This window comes from Saccostrea cucullata, unplaced genomic scaffold (genome assembly GCF_032062105.1).
Source record: "Saccostrea cucullata isolate Sc308-1 unplaced genomic scaffold, CSIRO_AGI_Scuc_v1 ctg8037, whole genome shotgun sequence".
NCBI classification, from domain to species: Eukaryota; Metazoa; Mollusca; class Bivalvia; order Ostreida; family Ostreidae; genus Saccostrea; species Saccostrea cuccullata.
The window spans coordinates 1-19,692 of NW_026927136.1; the positions used below are offsets into that span (position 1 = coordinate 1).

Here is a 19,692-nt window from a genome sequence, read left to right on the forward strand (position 1 = left end):
AAATGGCCATCAAAATTTTACATAGGAATATAGGAAAACTCTTTAAAAATCTTCTTCTCAATAACGACTGGGCCAGGAAAGATGAAACTCATGTGGAATCATCCTCAGGTAGTGTAGATTCAAGTTTGTTTCATTTACCCCCGGGGGTTGGGTGGGGCCAAAATGGCCGATCTAGGTTTTACAAAGGAATATATAGGAAAAATCTTTAAAAATCTTCTTCTCAAGAACCACTGGGCCAGGAAAGATGAAACGCATGTGGAATCATCCTCAGGTAGTGTAGATTCAAGTTTGTTCAAATCATGACCCCCGGGGGTAGGGTGGGGCCAAAACGGCCGATGAAAGTTTTACATAGGATCATAGGGAAACCTTTTAAAATCTTCTTTTCAAGTACTTCAAAGCCAGGCTTCGTTATATTTATTGGGAATCATCCTCAGGTAGTGTAGATTCAAGTTTGTTCAAATCATGACCCCCTAGGGGGGGGTGTAAAATTCAAGCCACCCCCCCCCCCACCCAGTTTACTTTCAGTTCTGATCTGATCTGTGTTTTTTTCCTAGCCAATTGCTCAGGTGAGCGATGTGGCCCCTGGGCCTCTTGTTTAAAATATCGTCTTCAGAGTACTGTGTGTACTATCACACAAAATAATAATACAAATGACTAATGACAAATAATCAAATTTAAGAATTCCAAAACTAGATACATGTACATAGATATTTGTCAATCGCACTGTATATGAAAATTGATGTCAACATTATCGATCTCATTTGATCTTGCCAGGCAAAGGTTTTCTTAAAGATTATATTAAAAAAATATATAAATTATTTCAAATTTAAAAATGTATGTATATTACGTTGCGGTAATGAAATGTAATACTCCGATAATCAGAATTCAGTCCTTTTCTAATGGATACTTTTATTTAAATAACGTTTTAAAATTAAGTCAACTTTCGGTTTCACATTATAAAAAACAAAGACTAAGGAAAATAAATCATTGATGAAGTATTTTCCTCCATTATAGAAACTATCTGTGATTGATTTCCTAAAATTGATTGAATTTTGGGGAAATAAGGCATGTGTTTGAGAAATGAATGTTGATATTCAATATCTTTGATAATATTAGGTGAAGCACTAAGGTAGCGTTAAATATCTTCAGAATCGATAGATAATGGACTCTTAGAACAATCTCGAATAAAGTACACATTCAGATTAAAGCAAAATCATTACAATCGAAATAGTTTTCATTGTACAGACAGGTTTGAGTAAGCATTGCATCTGTTCAGAATTGAACCTAATGCCAAAGCAACGTAACAAAACATAATAGTTATATAAGAAAACAGATTAAGCGGAGTGTGTTTCAGAATTGATTATATACTTGGTTTAACAGTTTGTTGTTGTTTACGTAACTTTTTTGTCCCTCCCCCAATTATTTCAAATTAGTATGACGCTGTTGTGTATCTATATCATTACTTTTTTTCACACATTCTGAAAATTGGAAAAAAAAATCTTTAAGGCAAGATTAATGATTGCTTTCTTTCAGAATAATTCTATACAGTAAAACTCGGTTATAACGATATCACAGGGACTTTCAAAATTTCTATGCTCCATTCGTAATTCGTTATATACGTATAAAGAATTATTTAAATCTATAAGAAGCTGTGAATTCGCAATATCCTGTTCGTACCAAACGAGCTTTACTGTACATCTTTTTGCAAATATATCTCAAATATGCATAGGAGAAGTGATGGAAACCTTCGACATATAATTGAATAAGTTCCATAAAAGAAATGGTGTAGGTTTTCAGTGTTGAATTTTTTTAAAAAGTAGTCCTCTCCGGTTTTAACGCGCGCAAGTTACCGCTTTGCCCATGCGCGAATCAAAGTGGATAAAACAAGGGTGTCTCCTTTTTGCCATTTATGATACTTTAGGCTTAAAGTAAACAACACTGTAAGGATTTAATGATTATATAGTTGTTAGGATATTTAACTCTTTTTCTAACTATAAACAAATTATTGACACATCTCGAGTCGTTATTATTTAACATTTCTTCTCTAATCATAACTTAAAAAACACATGTTTACCTGTATCCAAGATCAGTACGTGTAGAAATATTAAAACATCATGTACCTTAAATCGGACTTATTCTGTATGAAAAGTGTAAAAACTTATAACTTAACTTTTGGGGTTTTCATTTCTTCCTTGCCTTTACATTTCATTTCCTATGAGTGATTTAAGATCTCTTGGAAACAATTTTATCACAATTAATTTGGATTTGAACATAGACTACATGCATATAAAAATAACGAAAGGCAACTGAATGTATAATAACAGAAAACTAAATGATAGATTTTCAGCAATCATTGCAGACCTTTATGTAAACATTCGGTAATGGCTAAATAAACCATTTTTATTCTGTAATATATATACAAAAAATTATTTCAATATATTTCTGGATAACTTATGCTGTAAAAAAATGAATAGAATTAACATTTTTTTATTAATTTTACGAACAATCGGATATAATTATTGCAGTAATGCCGCGAAAAAAATGTTTATAACTTGCTCTTTCATTTTACAGGTAATAAACACTGAGGATAAAGTAACAGAAACTTTGGTAAATAGTGCGAAAACCGTCCCTTTTAACTGTTATTTATATACATGCAGTAGCATTTGTGCATTAAAAAAGAAGCAACGATTTATCTTTATTGTGTTAATTTTGTAGGAAATCGAGCGCAAGGATAAAGCAACAGAAACGGATGTGGTAAATACATGTTAAAGCTTCCAGTATTTTCAACCAATAGATTTTACTGTCACATGCTGTATGTACCAAAACTGTAAACGCATCATACCTGCGTAGATCAGTGGTAGAGAGTCTACTCTGCAGTCTAGGAGTAAGGAGTCATAGTCTTTACATAGCGGGTTGCAAACCTAAGGTGGGACGTTGAAACATGTTCCTGAGATGAGACCATATAAGTTGATGTACTGGCACGAAAAAAAAAATACAGACACATTCAAAGATCAAATTATTTTACATCTTCATAAAATTTCCAAAGGAATTGTTCGTTCATTACCTAACCTTGCAGTACAATAATTACTTCATAAATTGATGTTACTTTCGCCAGTTCATTTAAATATACGAGTATGTCTTAAGTAAAAAAAAAATACAAAATTTCAAACGTAACCAAGCTGATTAACGCCTTTCACTTAATCTTCGACTGGATGTTAATTCAAAATCTATATATGAATATCTCTTTCAAATGTGAATATATAAAAAGAAAGCTTAGGAAAATAAATTTGGTTGGTCAGTGATCAAAATATTTAGAAAAGCTCTTCGGATTTCACAAGAATTGACCACGTGACAGACCTTTTTATTTTCTCCGAGGAGTTTGCTTTTTTGCTTATTTTAACATGTTTTTGTTTGTAGGTTGGTCAAACAAAGAACAAAAAGACAAATACTAATTGGGTAAACCAATTATACGAATCGTAACAAAATAATTATGTTTATTCTATTGATTTATGCTGAAATATTTTTATATTTGCAAATTTATTCAATCTTATCAGTGACAACTTCTTATAGTAAAGACGTAATTTAATAAGCTTTGTTCTTTCATAGAGTGGTTTTGAAAGTTGTTCATAATTTGCTTTGTTGTTTTTAGAAAGTAAATTTAAAAGACAAATCTACATCTTGTCAGGTAAGTATTTTATCAGAGGGTAGTGCTTGTATCATGGGAGTTTTAAACATAAATTATCGTTGTCTATGTATATTGCTAAAATAATGTTATTGATTTAATGATTGCAACATTGCTTATCTATATTGGTAATGCATGTAAATTGTACATTCATCATATTTTTCTACTATGTTTCTTTTTAAAAAGTCCTTGGAAAAAGTGGATCAGTCAACACAGTATGATGATACACATGTAAGTCACTTAAAGTACAGAAATATTAAACTCTTGATATTTTCGTATTAGATTTACCAGATATACTAAGCTACAAAACCAATTAGAAAGTGTGTTTTCCGTAAATTCTAATAATCTGACAAGATTATCTTTCCATATTATTTCGTATATGTATCAAAAATATACATACTATGACCTTCGCAATTCCTAACATTCAAAAACTATGAGATGGTTAATAATAATGTCATCTTTAAAATATGTTATGTTTGAATCAAATCTCATAATAGAAGTGTCAATGGTTAATGCTTTGTCTTACCTTGTAAAGTGCCTCAGGATTGCTAGAACTCAAATCTCTCCATCGTTTGAAGTTCTTAGTCGCTCGAAGTAAGACTGTGATCCCATTTTTCCATTTTAATAACTAGACAAAACTACTTCTGATTTCTGGGACATCCAACTTCCCGAATTTCCCTCCATCTCTATCCAATATCTGGGTCCTGTTATATAATGAGATCTGACTGTCCGTTTAATCGGGATATAATGGGAGGACAACTGAGAATTGTTATGAAAAAAAGTTAAACAATCAAGAAACTAATAATTCTCTTATTTAATTAGGATATTTGTTCAAATAAACTGTTCTAAAAACTTCCAATAAATTTATTTTTTTGATATATGATTTAAGGTTTTAGGACCAGTCACGGAATCTTTCAGTACTTTTAAAGTAACAAAATGTAAAGCAAGAGAGGGAATTCAAGCTTAATCACGACAGAGCATATTCTCGAGATCTTTTTAAAAAACTACTACAATACTTATCTCATCTTTACCTCGTCTAATTGTAAACTGTTATTAAATTGATATAGATGATTTTGTCTCACTTACATTTCTGTTTACACGAATTTAGAAAATATAATTGACATTTGAGATATTTAAAAATATCGACTATATTTCCTTTGTGGAGATTTATTTATGTGATTTTGTATCAATTTAGGTTAATAGGCTGTTGCCCAGCCCACCAGTAGACCCTGCCAGATCGGATGAGAGACCAAGGAAAAGTGTAAGAATTTTTTCACTTTATAGATAGAACAATAATTATGAAATGCCAAGAAGAAATTGTAAATCAAAATTTGACATGCACTTCTTTTTATCTGTTTTAAGGGAGATCAAACATCTGGGACAGAGAGCGAACATTCTGAGGAAGAAGACGACGCCAAAGAAGACGGCGACAATAGGGTTAGAATTACTGTTTTCAAAAGATTCTGAATTATTTGGCATCAATCTAATACCCAGTTATGAAATGTTTCACGCTTTTCCTTAGGCAATTATGTACACATTGACTAGTCGACAATTTTTGTTAATTTCTGATCATGACAAAGAGCACACGGCGGGTGGAAGTAGGGGATACTTACTCCTCCATCGCACCTGATCCCACCTCTGATTGTTTGGAGGTCCGTGTTTTCTCTGCTCCTTTTCTGTATTTTCTTTAATGGAGCATGTTAACTTTGCACCCGTATACTGTTCCATATTTACGTATAAGTCATAAATTAAATGTAGGTTGATAAAGGACAGTATGTAAGCTAAGAAGTCCATTAAACAATATAAACTTATGAGAAGAGCAAATACTGAACTTCAATACACCAGAAGTTTTATCAGGTGTCATGGAGGAGTGTGTATCCCCTGCTGAACGGTCACACCTGCCGTGTGCTCCTTGTCATGATGGAGAAATAACCTTAAAGCTGAACCTTCTCATAAATAGGCACTGTCAGACTGGTATATAAACCGTTCGCTTTCGTTACACCCGATTGTTCACTCGAAACTCGTGGCCGGCATGTAGTACTCCTATCGTGGTCTTAGATTTTTTGCGTTTATTTCTTGTTTTTATGTGCACTTTCTGTTCGTAAATAATGTATTGACCTGTATTTTCCATGATACTTTTTTTCCTGTTTTGGACAAATACGTAAAATTTGATAATTTCATCGATATTGAGTAGCACGCTTTGTAAGATGTACGTCTACACTCCTCAGATATCTATAGTGAAATACATTGAACTGACTAGCGATCTGCTCCTTATATACGAGTTGTAGAGAGAGCGTTGAAGAACGAGAAACATGGCGGACTATGCCTATTTACGCGTAGTGTTCAGCTTTAATGTATATGTCGACGATCTATTATGTAAATAATGATTTAACAATTGGTATGAAAAACGTCGGTCAGTATTTAACTTAAAGCTGAAACATTTCATAAATAGGCACTGTCAGACTGGTATATAAACCGTTCGCTTTCTTTACACCCGATTGTACACTCGAAACTCGTGGATGACATGTAGTACTCCTTTCGTGGTTTTAGGTTTTCACGTTTATTCCTTGTTTTATGTGCATTTTCTGTATGTAATTAATGTACTGACCTGTACTTTTCCTGATACTTTTGTCTTGTTTTGGAAAAAAATACGTAAATTTGATAGTTTCATTGCCACTGAGTAGCACGGCAGTGTAACATATACGTCTACACTAGTCGGATCTCTACATCGAAATTCATGGAACTGATAAGCAATCTGCTCCTTACAAAGGGGTTGTAGGGAGAACGGAAAATATGGTGGACTATGCCTTTTTTTACGAGAAGTGTTCAGCTTTAATGATAGAATGTATTTGCTAAAGGGGACATTGTATCGACTATAGAACTTACGAAATGACCTTTCTTGTCAATTACTTACATTGTTTTAGAAATTGTTCATATGTAGAGCATGCTCTAGAGAATGGAATTAACTGAGAGATATACTTCATATCATGAAATAATTTTAGGAGAAATCCTTCTTTGTTTATGTTTTTAATACAATTTGCCTTCTTTTGATATTGCATTTATTTTTGCTGTTATCATAAATTTTTATTTACGTAGGAAAGTCTAACTGGAGAAAGATTACCAAAGCCTTTTCATAGAATAAACATTTTCGGGAAAACGTTGAAGGAAAATGTAGAAAAAGGTAAACAATCCATTTCATCAATTTGAATGTTTTATATTTCAATATTTTAACATTTATCGAAATAATATCTAGAACATTTTGCATTATGATCATTATTGAAAATACCTCAGCAATTTTGTGCGAACTTTATTGTAGACACCCCTCGAGATATACTTTCAAAAATTTAACATATTCGGTTAAATATACGATCTTAGATAATAGGATCACCTCATACAAATATTTGAAAAAGATATAGATCTCATCGTCTGAAATTCAGTGATGAATTTCATATTTTGGTGATTTCATTAATTAATATTGAGAAAATTATGCTCACATCAAATGTCTGGCTTTTATTTACAACATATTTTAAAACCGCTTAGTTCCAGAATTGCTTAAGCGCGGTTTGCGTGTCATAAAAGGACCAAATTATGATCATGAGAAATTGACAGCTGTTCCCGGGGACTACATTGGAACGGTCATCTGTGTAGATTTTGAGGAAGATTTACCGGAAGTTTGGGAGTACACGAAAGAACAAATAACAAAAATTGCTGTGTTTAGGAGAGGGAAATCCGGGAATGGTAAAACATATTTCATAGAAAGAATTTCAGCACATCAGATTTCAAATGATTCGCAAGCGAGTTAAAGTTCAACTAGATGCTGTCATGAGACAGTAATACCCGCACTAAGGTGTTTGCCTCTAAATACACACTCCTTCATATTGGACTTTCCAAGGAAAAGTCAAAATAATTCTATAATTATCTCCGTACATGTATTCGTCAAATTGAGCATAAAATTTTCAGGTGACCATATGATCTATGAGCCTCATAGATGTATTTTGTATACTTAATTCATTACCAGTCTGAAATAGCAGAATTTAATTAATAAAGTAAATTAATTAATTAGATTCTGATAAATATTTTGCCCATAATTTGGAACTTTTTGAATTTACTTTCTCAATAACATAAAATATTATTTTAGGGAAAAAAAAAAAAACATTGAAAATACAGCCCAATGATTTGTAAATGCCTATCCCCCCCACCATCACACACCGACTCTCTCTCTCACACACATTTTTTAAAATAGACCTAGATGGCAAAGTTATGTTAAAACATCGTTTATTATGATAGTTTGAAATTTGTTCTTGTACTAAACAGTTTTACGTGTGAACATCTTATTGAAAATTTCTACATTCACATTGGGTTTGCGTCACCCATTATCATATTTTTAGATAATGCCACTCGGCACACCTCGGCCGATTCATACTTCATCTAATGAATGAGATTATTTAGCACATGTATGCTGACGATGCAGTGTGGTCAGTTAAAATCATTTGTGTTTTAATTGGATTATATGGATTATATTTCATGAATTCGTTGTCACGACCTATGACATTCGGTAAGTACAAGATTTAGTATAGATTGCATAAGAATAAATAAATACAAATGGTTAGGTTGAAGTTCAAAAAGGGTCAAAGACCATCGCATGCCACAGTCGACAAATTTCACATTGTCAAGTTATCTCCCGTTGCCGACATTCAGTATATACACTATTACAGAAGTAGATCCAGAATTTTTTTTGCGGAATGGGGGGAGGGGGGGGGGGTCACACCTCATTCAAAAAAAAAAATCCAGCCCAAAATTTCCCGAGAAGCAAATAAAAAAATAATAATAAAAACAATGATGATGGGGTCCCTGTTTTCTAAGGGGGAGGATGTCCAAAGTCATTTGTATTCTCTTCAGTAAATTATAGTCTTATCTAAATAACTGCAAATTCAAGGGGGAGGGGGGTGTCTGATCTCCCTAGCCACTGACACCCTGTAACCTGAAATGACAAATGATCTTATGACTCCATAATAGTAGAAATTTTTTCCATTTGACTATATATACATATTTTGTTTCCTGTGTTTATACATGTATGCCTGTTCACAGAAACTTTAACCTTGTCCATATTTAAGTTTTAAGTGGATTGGGCTATACACATGGCTTCCACATTTCATAGGTAAATTTCTTTTGGCAAAATCTTTTAATGGGTACCACCAATTTTGACCTCTTGATCTCTTGACCTTGGAGTTTGACCCACTTTTACAAGAAAAATACCTTAAACTTGGCCTAATTTAAGTTTTGAACAGTTGGTGCTAGGACTTTCATGCTTAACATGTGTAATCATTGTGAACTTTCAACAGGTATAAATATTTTTGACCTTGACCCTAGAGTTGAATCCAATTTAACTTTAACCTTGGCAATGACTTTTGAACAGGTGAGGAAGTACTAGGAATTTCTCTCTTATTTCACATGTGTATTCCTTGTGACAAGACTTTCCCTTTGATACCAACAATTTTGACCCTTTGACCTTGACCTTGGAGTTTGACTTACATTTGAGAAACTTCAACCTTTGCCAAAAGCTGCCAAAACAGTTGCTGTCACAACAAACAAACAAATTACCGGTACTAAAAAAAAACCACAGTATACATGTACATATTTTATATTCAACAGATATACTTCTGGTCATATCTCAAGTTCTCCCTTGAATCAGACATGGTGATATAAATATTTTGAAAATAATTATTGTAAGAGTTGAAAAGGTTGTGCATATTAAAATATACTAAGTGCTGCGGATGAATTAGATATACCAGTTTAGCTTCATTTTGCTACCCAAAGCACCTTGATTAACTATTTACAAGCATACTGTTTTCTGAAATGTACTGTTTTGTGTCGTCCATCTGTTTTTCTGCAAACTTTTCACATTCTTAACTTCTGAATTAAGAACCACTGAGCCAATTTCAACCAATTACATGTAAATATGCAGGGGACTTTTTCCAACATAAATCTTCTTCTCAAGAACAGCAAGGACATTTATTGTCCCCCATTTTTGCTAAAGGTAGGACACATTAAATCTTATTTGTTTGTCAGTCTATCCATCTGTCACAATAAGTTTAACTTTGGTCATCATAGTCATATATTTTGAATGAGAAGAGACAGGACTTTTATATTAAACATTTGTATTAGTATTTAATGGGACAATACCATTCTAAATACACTATGATTTTTATTACCCATGACCTTGAAGTTTGACCTACTGTCATGAACAAATTAATTGTTTTAAATTGATCATTTTGAAAGATAAATGAAAGAGAATTCATATTACCTGTGATAAGACCTTTCCAAATCTATCATGACTTTTGACTCTGTGACCTTGACCTTGAAGTTCAACTTACTTTTCAATAATTTTGATTTTTCTTTTTGATTGAGAAGAGATACGACTTTCACATTTCAAGTGTACATTACCCATAACAAGATGTTTCCCAACATGCTATGATTTTTTACGCCTTGACCTTGATGTTTTACCAAAATTTTAAAAGAGTGAACTCTCCCAAAAGAGGATTAGGCCACTGTGTAAAATGAAATAGGAGTTTAGGGAAGACGGGCTTTTTGCATAAAAAACATCATTTTTCCACCCTTATTTGACACCCCGGGGCAAAATCAAAATTCCAAAACCTTACTACACATTTACATGACCCCATCATCCATCTCCCAAAAGATGATTAGGCTGCTGAATAAAATGTAAGATGAGTTCAGGGAAGATGGGGCTTTTTGCATAAAAAACGTCATTTTTCGACCCCCATTTGACGCCCCGGGGCAAAATCAAAATTCAGAAACCTTACTACACATACACTTGACCCAACCAACCAACTCCCAAAAGATGGTTAGGCTGCTGAATAAAATGTAAGAGGAGTTCAGGGAAGAAGGGGCTTTTTGCATAAAAAACATCATTTTTCTACACCCATTTGACCCCCTGAGGCAAAATCTAAATCCTGAAACCTTACTACACATCTACATGACCCCACCAACCATCTCTCAAAAAATGATTAGGCTGCTGAATAAAATGTAAGAGGAGTTCAGGGAAGACGGGGCTTTTTGCATAAAAAACGTCATTTTTCGACCCCCATTTGACCCCCCGGGGCAAAATCTAAATTCTGAAACCTTACTGCACATCTTCTTGACACCACCAACCATCTCCCAAAAGATGATTAGGCTGAAGACGGGGCTTTTAGCATAAAAAACGTCATTTTTCGACCCCCATTTGACCCCCCAGGGCAAAATCAAAATTTTGAACCCTTACTGCACATCTACATGACCCAACCAACCATCTCCCAAAAGATGATTAGGCTGCTGAGTTGAATGTAAGAGGAGTTTGGGGAAGAAGGAGCTTTTAGCATAAAAAACGTCATTTTTCAACACCCATTTGACCCCCCAGGACAAAATCAAAATTCCAAAACCTTACTGCACATCTACATGACACCACCAACCATCTCTCAAAAGATGATTAGGCTGCTGAATAAAATGTAAGAGGAGTTCAGGGAAGAAGGGGCTTTTTGCATAAAAAACGTCATTTTTCAACCCCCATTTGATCCCCTGGGGCAAAATCAAAATTCGGAAACCTTACTGCACATCTACATGGCACCACCAACCATCTCCTAAAAGATGATTAGGCTGCTGAGTAAAATGTAGAAGGAGTTCAGGGAAGACGGAGCTTTTAGCATAAAAAACGTCATTTTTCGACCCCCATTTGATCCCCTGGGGCAAAATCAAAATTCCGAAACCTTACTGCACATCTACATGACACCCCCAACCATCTCCCAAAAGATGATTAAGCTACTGTGAAAAATGTAGGAGGAGTTCAGGGAAGAAAAGTGTGACAGACGGACGGACGGACAGACGGACGGACGGACGGACGGACATGAGTAACAACAATATACCCGAACTTTCTTTAGAAAGTGCGGGTATAAAAATGGTTAGATATGAGTGTTTCATGCAAATGAGCTAACAAAAGTTCATAAGTTATATACTTTATATAGAGAGACATTTCAAAGAACAAGATTCGGTTTCTATACAAATTTGGCCCTGTAATTTTCTTAAATATTGAACTGATGTTAGAAGTTAAAAATAATTCTTTCCGATTTATTGATATTCCATGCAACAAATTCATACAAATCATTTTTCAAATTTGACGTCACAAATGCTAATTCTGATGTAATGAATTTGTGCATTTTCCTGTTTTTTCTTACAAGATGCATAGACATCAATTTTCAGTCGATTTCAGGAAACAACAAATAAATCGCCGATAAAGGTTTTGAAATATGATATTCATATTATAAAGGATATTAATCAATTTATCGAAATATTGATGTGGGCGACGGATATGGGCAATATGTTTAAAGAAATATGGAATAATACATATCAAAGGGTGAAATTTAAGGCTTCGAGCATGAATCTTATAGATGTATATGACACAATTGTTCTTTCCCTTCCAAGGTAATAAAACATATCAACAAAACAGAGTTTTGATTCCTTGTTGTTGGAACCACATGTGCGGTCCTTATGGGTTTTAATTAGGTTTTTCGTATAGAAACCTCCATATGTAACGTTATTTCACATAAGTACAATTTTTTCCAATATTGGCATTTGATCGTTTGCCAAAATTTACTGATCGCTACCTTGAACCTTGAATAAATTCTGCTGATTATGATTCATTTTTTGCTGAACTCTTCTGGTATTATCCATCAAAATAATAATAAAATTTGTAACCAATAACCCCCTTTCGTCTATTAACATCGTTTGCTTTGTTTGTTTGATTGTCTTTTCATAATGTCTATGAAATGTTACATTCCAGATTATTAGTTTTTGAAAGAAAGAATTTCAACCATTTCTGGCGATAAAAATCCCAAGGAATCAAGATTTAAGATATATTTCAATGTCTTATCTTTATAAAACATGTTCACAGTCTCATTTCCTCTGTGTCTTATTTTGTTTCATAGAAATAGAATACACCAAATTAAATTACCGAAATGGAAAAGATCATTGTACGTTTTCTCGGTAAAACATATCCTTATAGGAGTAGATCATTAGCCTGCTATGATGCCTAAAAGCATAAAAAGAACTTTTAAAAAATCTTACATTTTATGAAGTACAGTGTACTAAGTTGTACTGCAGCGGATAAATATGCATAAGAAATAAATCATTGATAATATGCACTCAACATGTGCAGCAATGTACAAATCACCTTTAATTTGTAATCAAATAAAAGACAAAATAGAGTAATCCTTAAACAACTGTTGATTTCCTTCAATGCAAGAAGATCAGTATTGTAGATTATTAAATCATTGTGTCCTAGAATTTTGATGGTAGAAATATAATTGATATAAAGGAACACAATATCATTTTGTCATATTTTTTTAAGTATTCATATACCTCTTTATGTAGCTTTTGGGAAAGAGTATGTAGATAGATTCAACAAACCTCATTTGGTCACCAATCAACTTAACACTTATGTGGAAGTACAGTGGGACAATGGACAAAGAGAGTTATGTGCTATTGGACCATTGAAATTTGAGCTGCTCGTATACAATACAAGTACTATATCCTTTTCCATTCAATCAAATTTAAGAAAGGCACAGTAATGTACATAAACAATGAAACTTGGCTAATCCGAATGCTGAGTATTTCAAATTTTTCGATGTTATATTAAAGTCTCTATTAGTAAATTATTTGTTAAAATGTGGTCTTATACGCCATTTATCTTTTTGTTTTGGAATCTGCGACAGACAGTTTTTTTTTTTTTTGCATTGCAAAAATAATTATGCAATCTTCATAGTCATTGAAGCATATACATGTAGTTTAATTAAAATAGATTTTCCCACGTTTGAGCATGTGAGAAATCCACATTTAAATATAAAAACAAAGCCTTATTTTTCATTAAATTCATCACTATTTTAGAAAATAATTTTTCTTTTCAAAGATGAAATTCATGACAACTTCATGTGCAATGGATGCAATGAAGAGCCTATAATTGGTACACGATGGACATGCGTCACTTGTAAATTTAGAAACCTTTGTACGTCATGCTATATGGCCAATAAATATAACAGAAACCATGTCTTCCAGCGAATAATGATGAAAGGTGGAAAAGGGTAAGTCTTCTCTCAATGCATTTCAAATCATAAGGAGCACACGGCGGGTGTGACCCATGGCAGGGGATACTTACTCCTCTATGGTGCCCTGTCTCATATTTGATATGCATTTAATAGGTCCATTTTATATTCTGATTTGGCTTAATGTTGTTCAACGTAGTATTCTTCTCATATTTCTTACATATAAAAATTGATAAAATTTTACAGAATCAAGAAGACAATATCACTAAGTGCTGGTACCAGTGAGATTAAAACTGACCGTTTTATATTAAAGGCATGGTCAGGTCAGGGTTATTATCTTTTCTATGGATATTAAGACTAAAAAGAAATTACTGTTGCTAATCATGCGATCCCTACTTGTATTTCAAAATATATGATTTTGCGTAAAAAGATACTACCAAATAGGGTCCAAAAGATTACTAAATTGAGAGAAATAATTTAATTAAAATGGATATTGGCTAATCCGAATTTTCTTACTTACTTAATGTTTTTGCATATATTTATTATTTTAAAATACTTTTTATATTTAATTTTTTCTTATTTTTATACTTGGAGAAATTGTCACAGTAAAATTCAAGATGATTAAAAAAACAAAAAGTTTTGATCGTTAACCGAGAGAGAAGAAAAACACTTTATACAGATTTTTGGCTCAAATCTGTCTAGATTTGGAAACTTTTAAAAGATAACATAGTTCTAGTTTGTTTGAGAAATCATATTCATTTGTTATATTTTTAATCTTTGGTCTTTCTTGTTTTTTAAAAATTTAAGGTACATAATAAGCTGATCAAGAGAGATAACTTCTAATGAAACAAATGTCTATTAATTCTTTATAAATTTGTAAAATTTAAGTGCCTTTTTTGTCAAATTTTGCCCGCAAGTCATGCTATAATTGTTTGTATTTTATTCATCATAACAAATGAGCTAATTGCAACCAAACTTTGCAGAGGGCATCCTAAGACCTTTGCTGAAGGGATTCTTAAATTTGTTCAAATTAAGCCACCCTTTCTTTTGAAAGGGAAGATGATCAAGAACATAAAGAAAAGGCAAATCTAGGGTTGGATTTTACACCCAAAAAAAATGATCATAAAGAAAAGGCAAATCTAGGGTTGGATTTTACACCCAAAAAAAAATTCTGTAATCTATGGGCTAGAAAAGATGAAGCCTATGTTTAAGCTTCCTATATTATGTAGAATAAAATTGTTCAATTCATGGCCCCTGGGATATGGTGGAACAACAACAGGGGATTTATTAAGGATGATATGGGGTATAATCTTTAAAAACAGTTCTAAAGAACAACACGCAAGTGAGTTAAGGCTACGTATGGAGGTTTCTATACAAAATATTTAATTAAAACCCATAATTGCTATACATACCACATTGAAAATGTGAAGACTTGTTTTCTAATACATTCTTGGTACCCAAGACATGCGATAGCCAGAACACATTATGACTTCATCGACCTGTACTACTCAGGTTTGTAAGAAAGATCAACAAAATCGCTTCGGTGCAAGGGCATACCTTACTTTGATTAGTAGAAACAAGGTATAAAGAGACGCAGAATTTCCAAGGATTTAAGATATTGCTGCACAAATGTCCACACTGTAAGTGTTTAGGTACTATTCGCACAGTTTTAAGTTGAAAGAGGGTAAAAATTCACAGTCCAGTGTATGTTTCCTAAAATTTTTATCGATTGGAGAAGTGCATAGGATTTGTGCAGCAATTTTATTAATTTTAAGTATATTCACCTGGAATATTCTATACATTGTTTATTTTAAATTAGATAGGATAGGCCCTTGCGCCGACGTGATTTTGTTTATATGATTTAATACCTTGAATGGGAGAGAACAATGACGTCATGATATGACGTCATAATGTGCACTTGCATTGATAAACTGTGGGTATTAGGTATGTATCAGAAAATCAATTTGAACCTTCTCTGCACATAAAATATACAAATTATGAATTTTCATTAGCTTATTTGCATAAAAATATCCATATTTAGCCTTAATTCACTTGCGTATATTTCATCGATATTATATAGCAAACCAACGTGCACGCGTACGTGTACGTGTAGCACCAGAAATCTGTCCATTACGTCATCACTCTTGCTAATGACGAATTTCTACACCCATCCTCTTACGCAGGTTACGTGTAGATTGCCAAGTACACGTAAGTTAAAACTTGTAGATTATAATTCTTTAACTGCTGTTTATTTTTCAAAAAGTGTGCGTTTTTCTAAAACCTAAATATTTAATGCAAATACCGTTGAAAGAACTGAACTCAGTAATTAAAAAATAATTATACATTAAAATCCAACATCTAGATTTTCGAAACAGGCTTTGACCTAAAAGAAATATGTACATTTTCTTCTCATAATACATGCATATGTTTATTTAAAACGGTGATATACGTATTAAAATCATTTTTTTTTCAGATGATCTTTATTTAAACCCACTTTTACATTTAATAACTTACAACTACAAGTACTTTGCTAAACAAGACAAAAATGTTAACGTGTACGTGTAATTTTACTTGTAATTTACACGTACATGTACACGTAAAAGTGAGCTTGCAAAACCTCTTTAATAATTTACGATTATTTTTTGCTTAGGGGGGGGGAATGTTAGTAATTAAATCCAAAAACCTTTCTCCTCTTTAATTTTAAAAAATATACCAATGCATGTTCGTGTTAAAATGCAATGCGCTTAAGAATTTTGCAGATGAATTGTGAAAATAAAGACCAGCATAATGGGAAAATATCTTATTTTAATGCTTTTTTTTGAAAACACTTTTTATTGGGGTGTGCACTGATATTGAAGCTTAAAAGAAGCATTAATGAGTGGCTTCTTTTCATGTGACGTCATGAAGAAGAACGAAAAACCAATCTTTTGACTTATTTCATATAACGAATCTCAACAAAACAAGAGTTATTCCCTAATTTACAAACTTTCAGAAAAGGGGAAACCCTTTATATGATTTTCCAATGGTTGATATAAAAATAATTAGATATTTGGTTTTGTAATTAATATATTTTAATTTATAATAAAATTTGTTGTGTTTGTAACCATGTTTTTGAAAAAAAAAAATCTTTTTTATATATTTAAGCATGAAAGCAAAATGAGCCATATAGTTAAAAACAAGAAGCGCATTAAGTACATCATAACTACTCATAGAACAAAAATAAAATCTTATTCTATTGCAGTATCAGTTATTCCAGTGAGTTTTATTCAATAAAACCTAGTTCTGTGACTTTTTAAAGAAGAAAATTCTATTTTTTTGACCGGAAATGCCGTATCCAGCAGCACAGATATTGGTAAAAGACATGAAGCATACGGCGTAACCCAGGAAGTAGAGTATCTTTGTTTTAAAACATGCAAGGCTTAATGTGATATAATAATCACATTCCCGCATTTTAAAAATTTTTGACATTCTACCTTCAACGAGATAAACAGTGTTGAAAATCCTAAATTTTGCTGATAATGTTTTGTAATTATTGATTATGTGTTGTTCTTGCTGACAAAAACTAAAATTCATCGTTGCTGATAATTTTACGTTAACGCTGTTCTTGTTCAACAAACAGAGGTCATCCAGTGAAGAAGCAGGTTGATTCTGGTAGATGGATAATAGATTTCGCTTTTCACATTAGTACGCAGCACAACTAAGGTTAAAGTAAGGAGGCGGGGCCTAATTTGTACGGGAAATGTTTACTATGACGTTACACATAATATAAGGTCTTCAAAATACCATAAAATGAAATCATTTGCTATTTCAAACAGCTGGATAGCTGTACAATGTGTACTACATACAAACTTACTGCTACATGAAGTTTTGTCGTTTGTTAAATACCACACAACAGTATATAAACGATACATTGATCGCAATGCACTTGTCAATGTGACGTCATCTCGCAAAAATGACGCAGTTTGTCCACAGTGAGAGGCTGATCAAGTCACATTTTGTACACAGAAAATGTCTTTGTTCTCAAATAAAATATTATTTGCAATGAAATAAAAGGCCGTAAACTTGGATGCAATGTCTATTTTTGTATTTCATATATAAGCTGTCCGTACATTCTCCAGACTAGTGACACTGTCGTGTTTTTGTATGCAGATTCACTGAAAAATTAATGAAATGGCCATAATAAATCGATTCATTGCAAGGGCATACCCTCAATGTATCTTGTCAATATTTTACATAAACTCAAGAAAAATTAAGATATTTGTAAAGTGCTGCGAACCTCATGAAATCTTGCAAATAAATCAATTATAGCTCTATTTAATGAAGTTGACCAGCAAAATATTCAGCCTGCCGTCCAACAATTAAAATTTTAGCAATTAAAAAAGGGAATCTTTATAGCTCCGTAGCACTTTTCTTAAACTACATATAGTGTTGAAAAGGATTATAAATCAAACAAAGATTCTTAACTTGGTTATACCCTTGCAATATTGGAATTTATGGACGACCTCTAAACTGCAAGTATAATTGCTAAAATCATCTGACGTCGACATCACGTGACAAGTCTAAAAAAATATCTAAATGTCCCCAACATGTAGATTTAAACCACATTACATTTTTCTTATATCAGTGAAGTTCTAAAAAGAATCGCCCTTCCTAATAAAGTATGTATTTTTTATCTTAAAATATCGCCGATATTTCAATTTGTAACCTTAACTGTGCTGCGTATTCATAAATGTTACCTTATCATGACTTAAAAATTTTTGTTAGGTAACATTTTTTATACTAAAAAATGTGTTACTTGTACATGTTGTATTCCATATTGTTAATCTTTGCACTGTGCTTTTGGAAATAAAGTTGGGCAATGGGGTCACATTTGGCTAATCGTACCATAAAATGTACTTTACCTTCTTCATTTTAAAGGAAAGGTTTTGGGGCCATTGAAAGAGGCTGTCCACAGATATACAATAAACGGAGTGATTTATCCATTGCGAAACTTGGCTCCAAATACAAGAGTATCAGTAATACAAGGAATCAAAGTGAAGGAGCCTTGTCTTCCCCATCTTAATTCAGGTAAGAGAGACAATATATATCAATAAGACCGGCCGCGGTAGCCTAGTGGTGGGACCTTATCTTCGTAATACACAGGCCAGGCTTGGATTCTCGTTCGCCGCCCAGCGTCAATTATAAGACACATTCATATGAAGGAGAACTTGTTCAAAATCTTATGCGTGAAATGAAGAAATGAAGAAAACACTTTCTGTGTACTTAAACTCGACATTCAGTTATATCGACGACGTATTGTCAATTAAAAATGGTAAATTCCATTCCTATGTCGATACGATATATCCAGGAGAGCTCGAGATAAAAGATACCACAGAGTCTGACATATCTTTTTCATACCTGGATATTTTACTTAAAAAAGACGTTAATGGTAATCTAACAACCAAGTTATGTGATAAACGTGATGAATAACTTTTCTATCGTCAACTTCCCTTCCTCCTGCAGCAATATACCTTCGTCACCTGCATACGCATTGTATATATCTCAGTTGATTCGATACGCAAGAGCATGCTCTACGTATGAACAATTTCTAAAACGAGGTAAATTATTAACAAGCAAGTTGATGAAACAACAATATCAGCTATCTCGTTTAAAGTCATCATTTCGTAAGTTCTATGGTTGATGCAATGACCTTGTCAGCAAATACAATTTATCATTGAGTCAAATGCTGACTGACGTTTTTCAGACTTATTGTTAACCAATTGTTTAGCACTGAATTGACAACGGATTTTTCCGATCATGAACAGGGAGCGAACGGTGGGTGTGACCGGTCGGCAGAGAATGCTCACTCCTCCGTGGCACCTGGCCCCACCTCTGATGTGTAAGAGGTCTGTGTTTGCTTTGCTCCTATTTTGTATTGTTTAT

At 33.0% G+C, this 19,692-nt stretch overlaps 1 protein-coding gene across 1 annotated transcript; it reads left to right on the plus strand.

Annotated features, from left to right (window-relative positions):
- Nucleotides 1-2,571: 2,571 nt before the first annotated feature.
- Nucleotides 2,572-18,832, plus strand: LOC134273532 (uncharacterized; the record flags this gene model as incomplete). The annotated part of the gene is made up of 12 exons (XM_062755731.1): nucleotides 2,572-2,607; nucleotides 2,716-2,754; nucleotides 3,418-3,456; nucleotides 3,650-3,685; nucleotides 3,869-3,913; nucleotides 4,878-4,943; nucleotides 5,045-5,119; nucleotides 6,779-6,863; nucleotides 7,223-7,420; nucleotides 13,103-13,252; nucleotides 13,638-13,809; nucleotides 18,688-18,832. Coding segments are annotated over 12 exons (1,086 nt in total), but the record flags the coding sequence as incomplete, so codon positions are not given.
- Nucleotides 18,833-19,692: the final 860 nt, after the last annotated feature.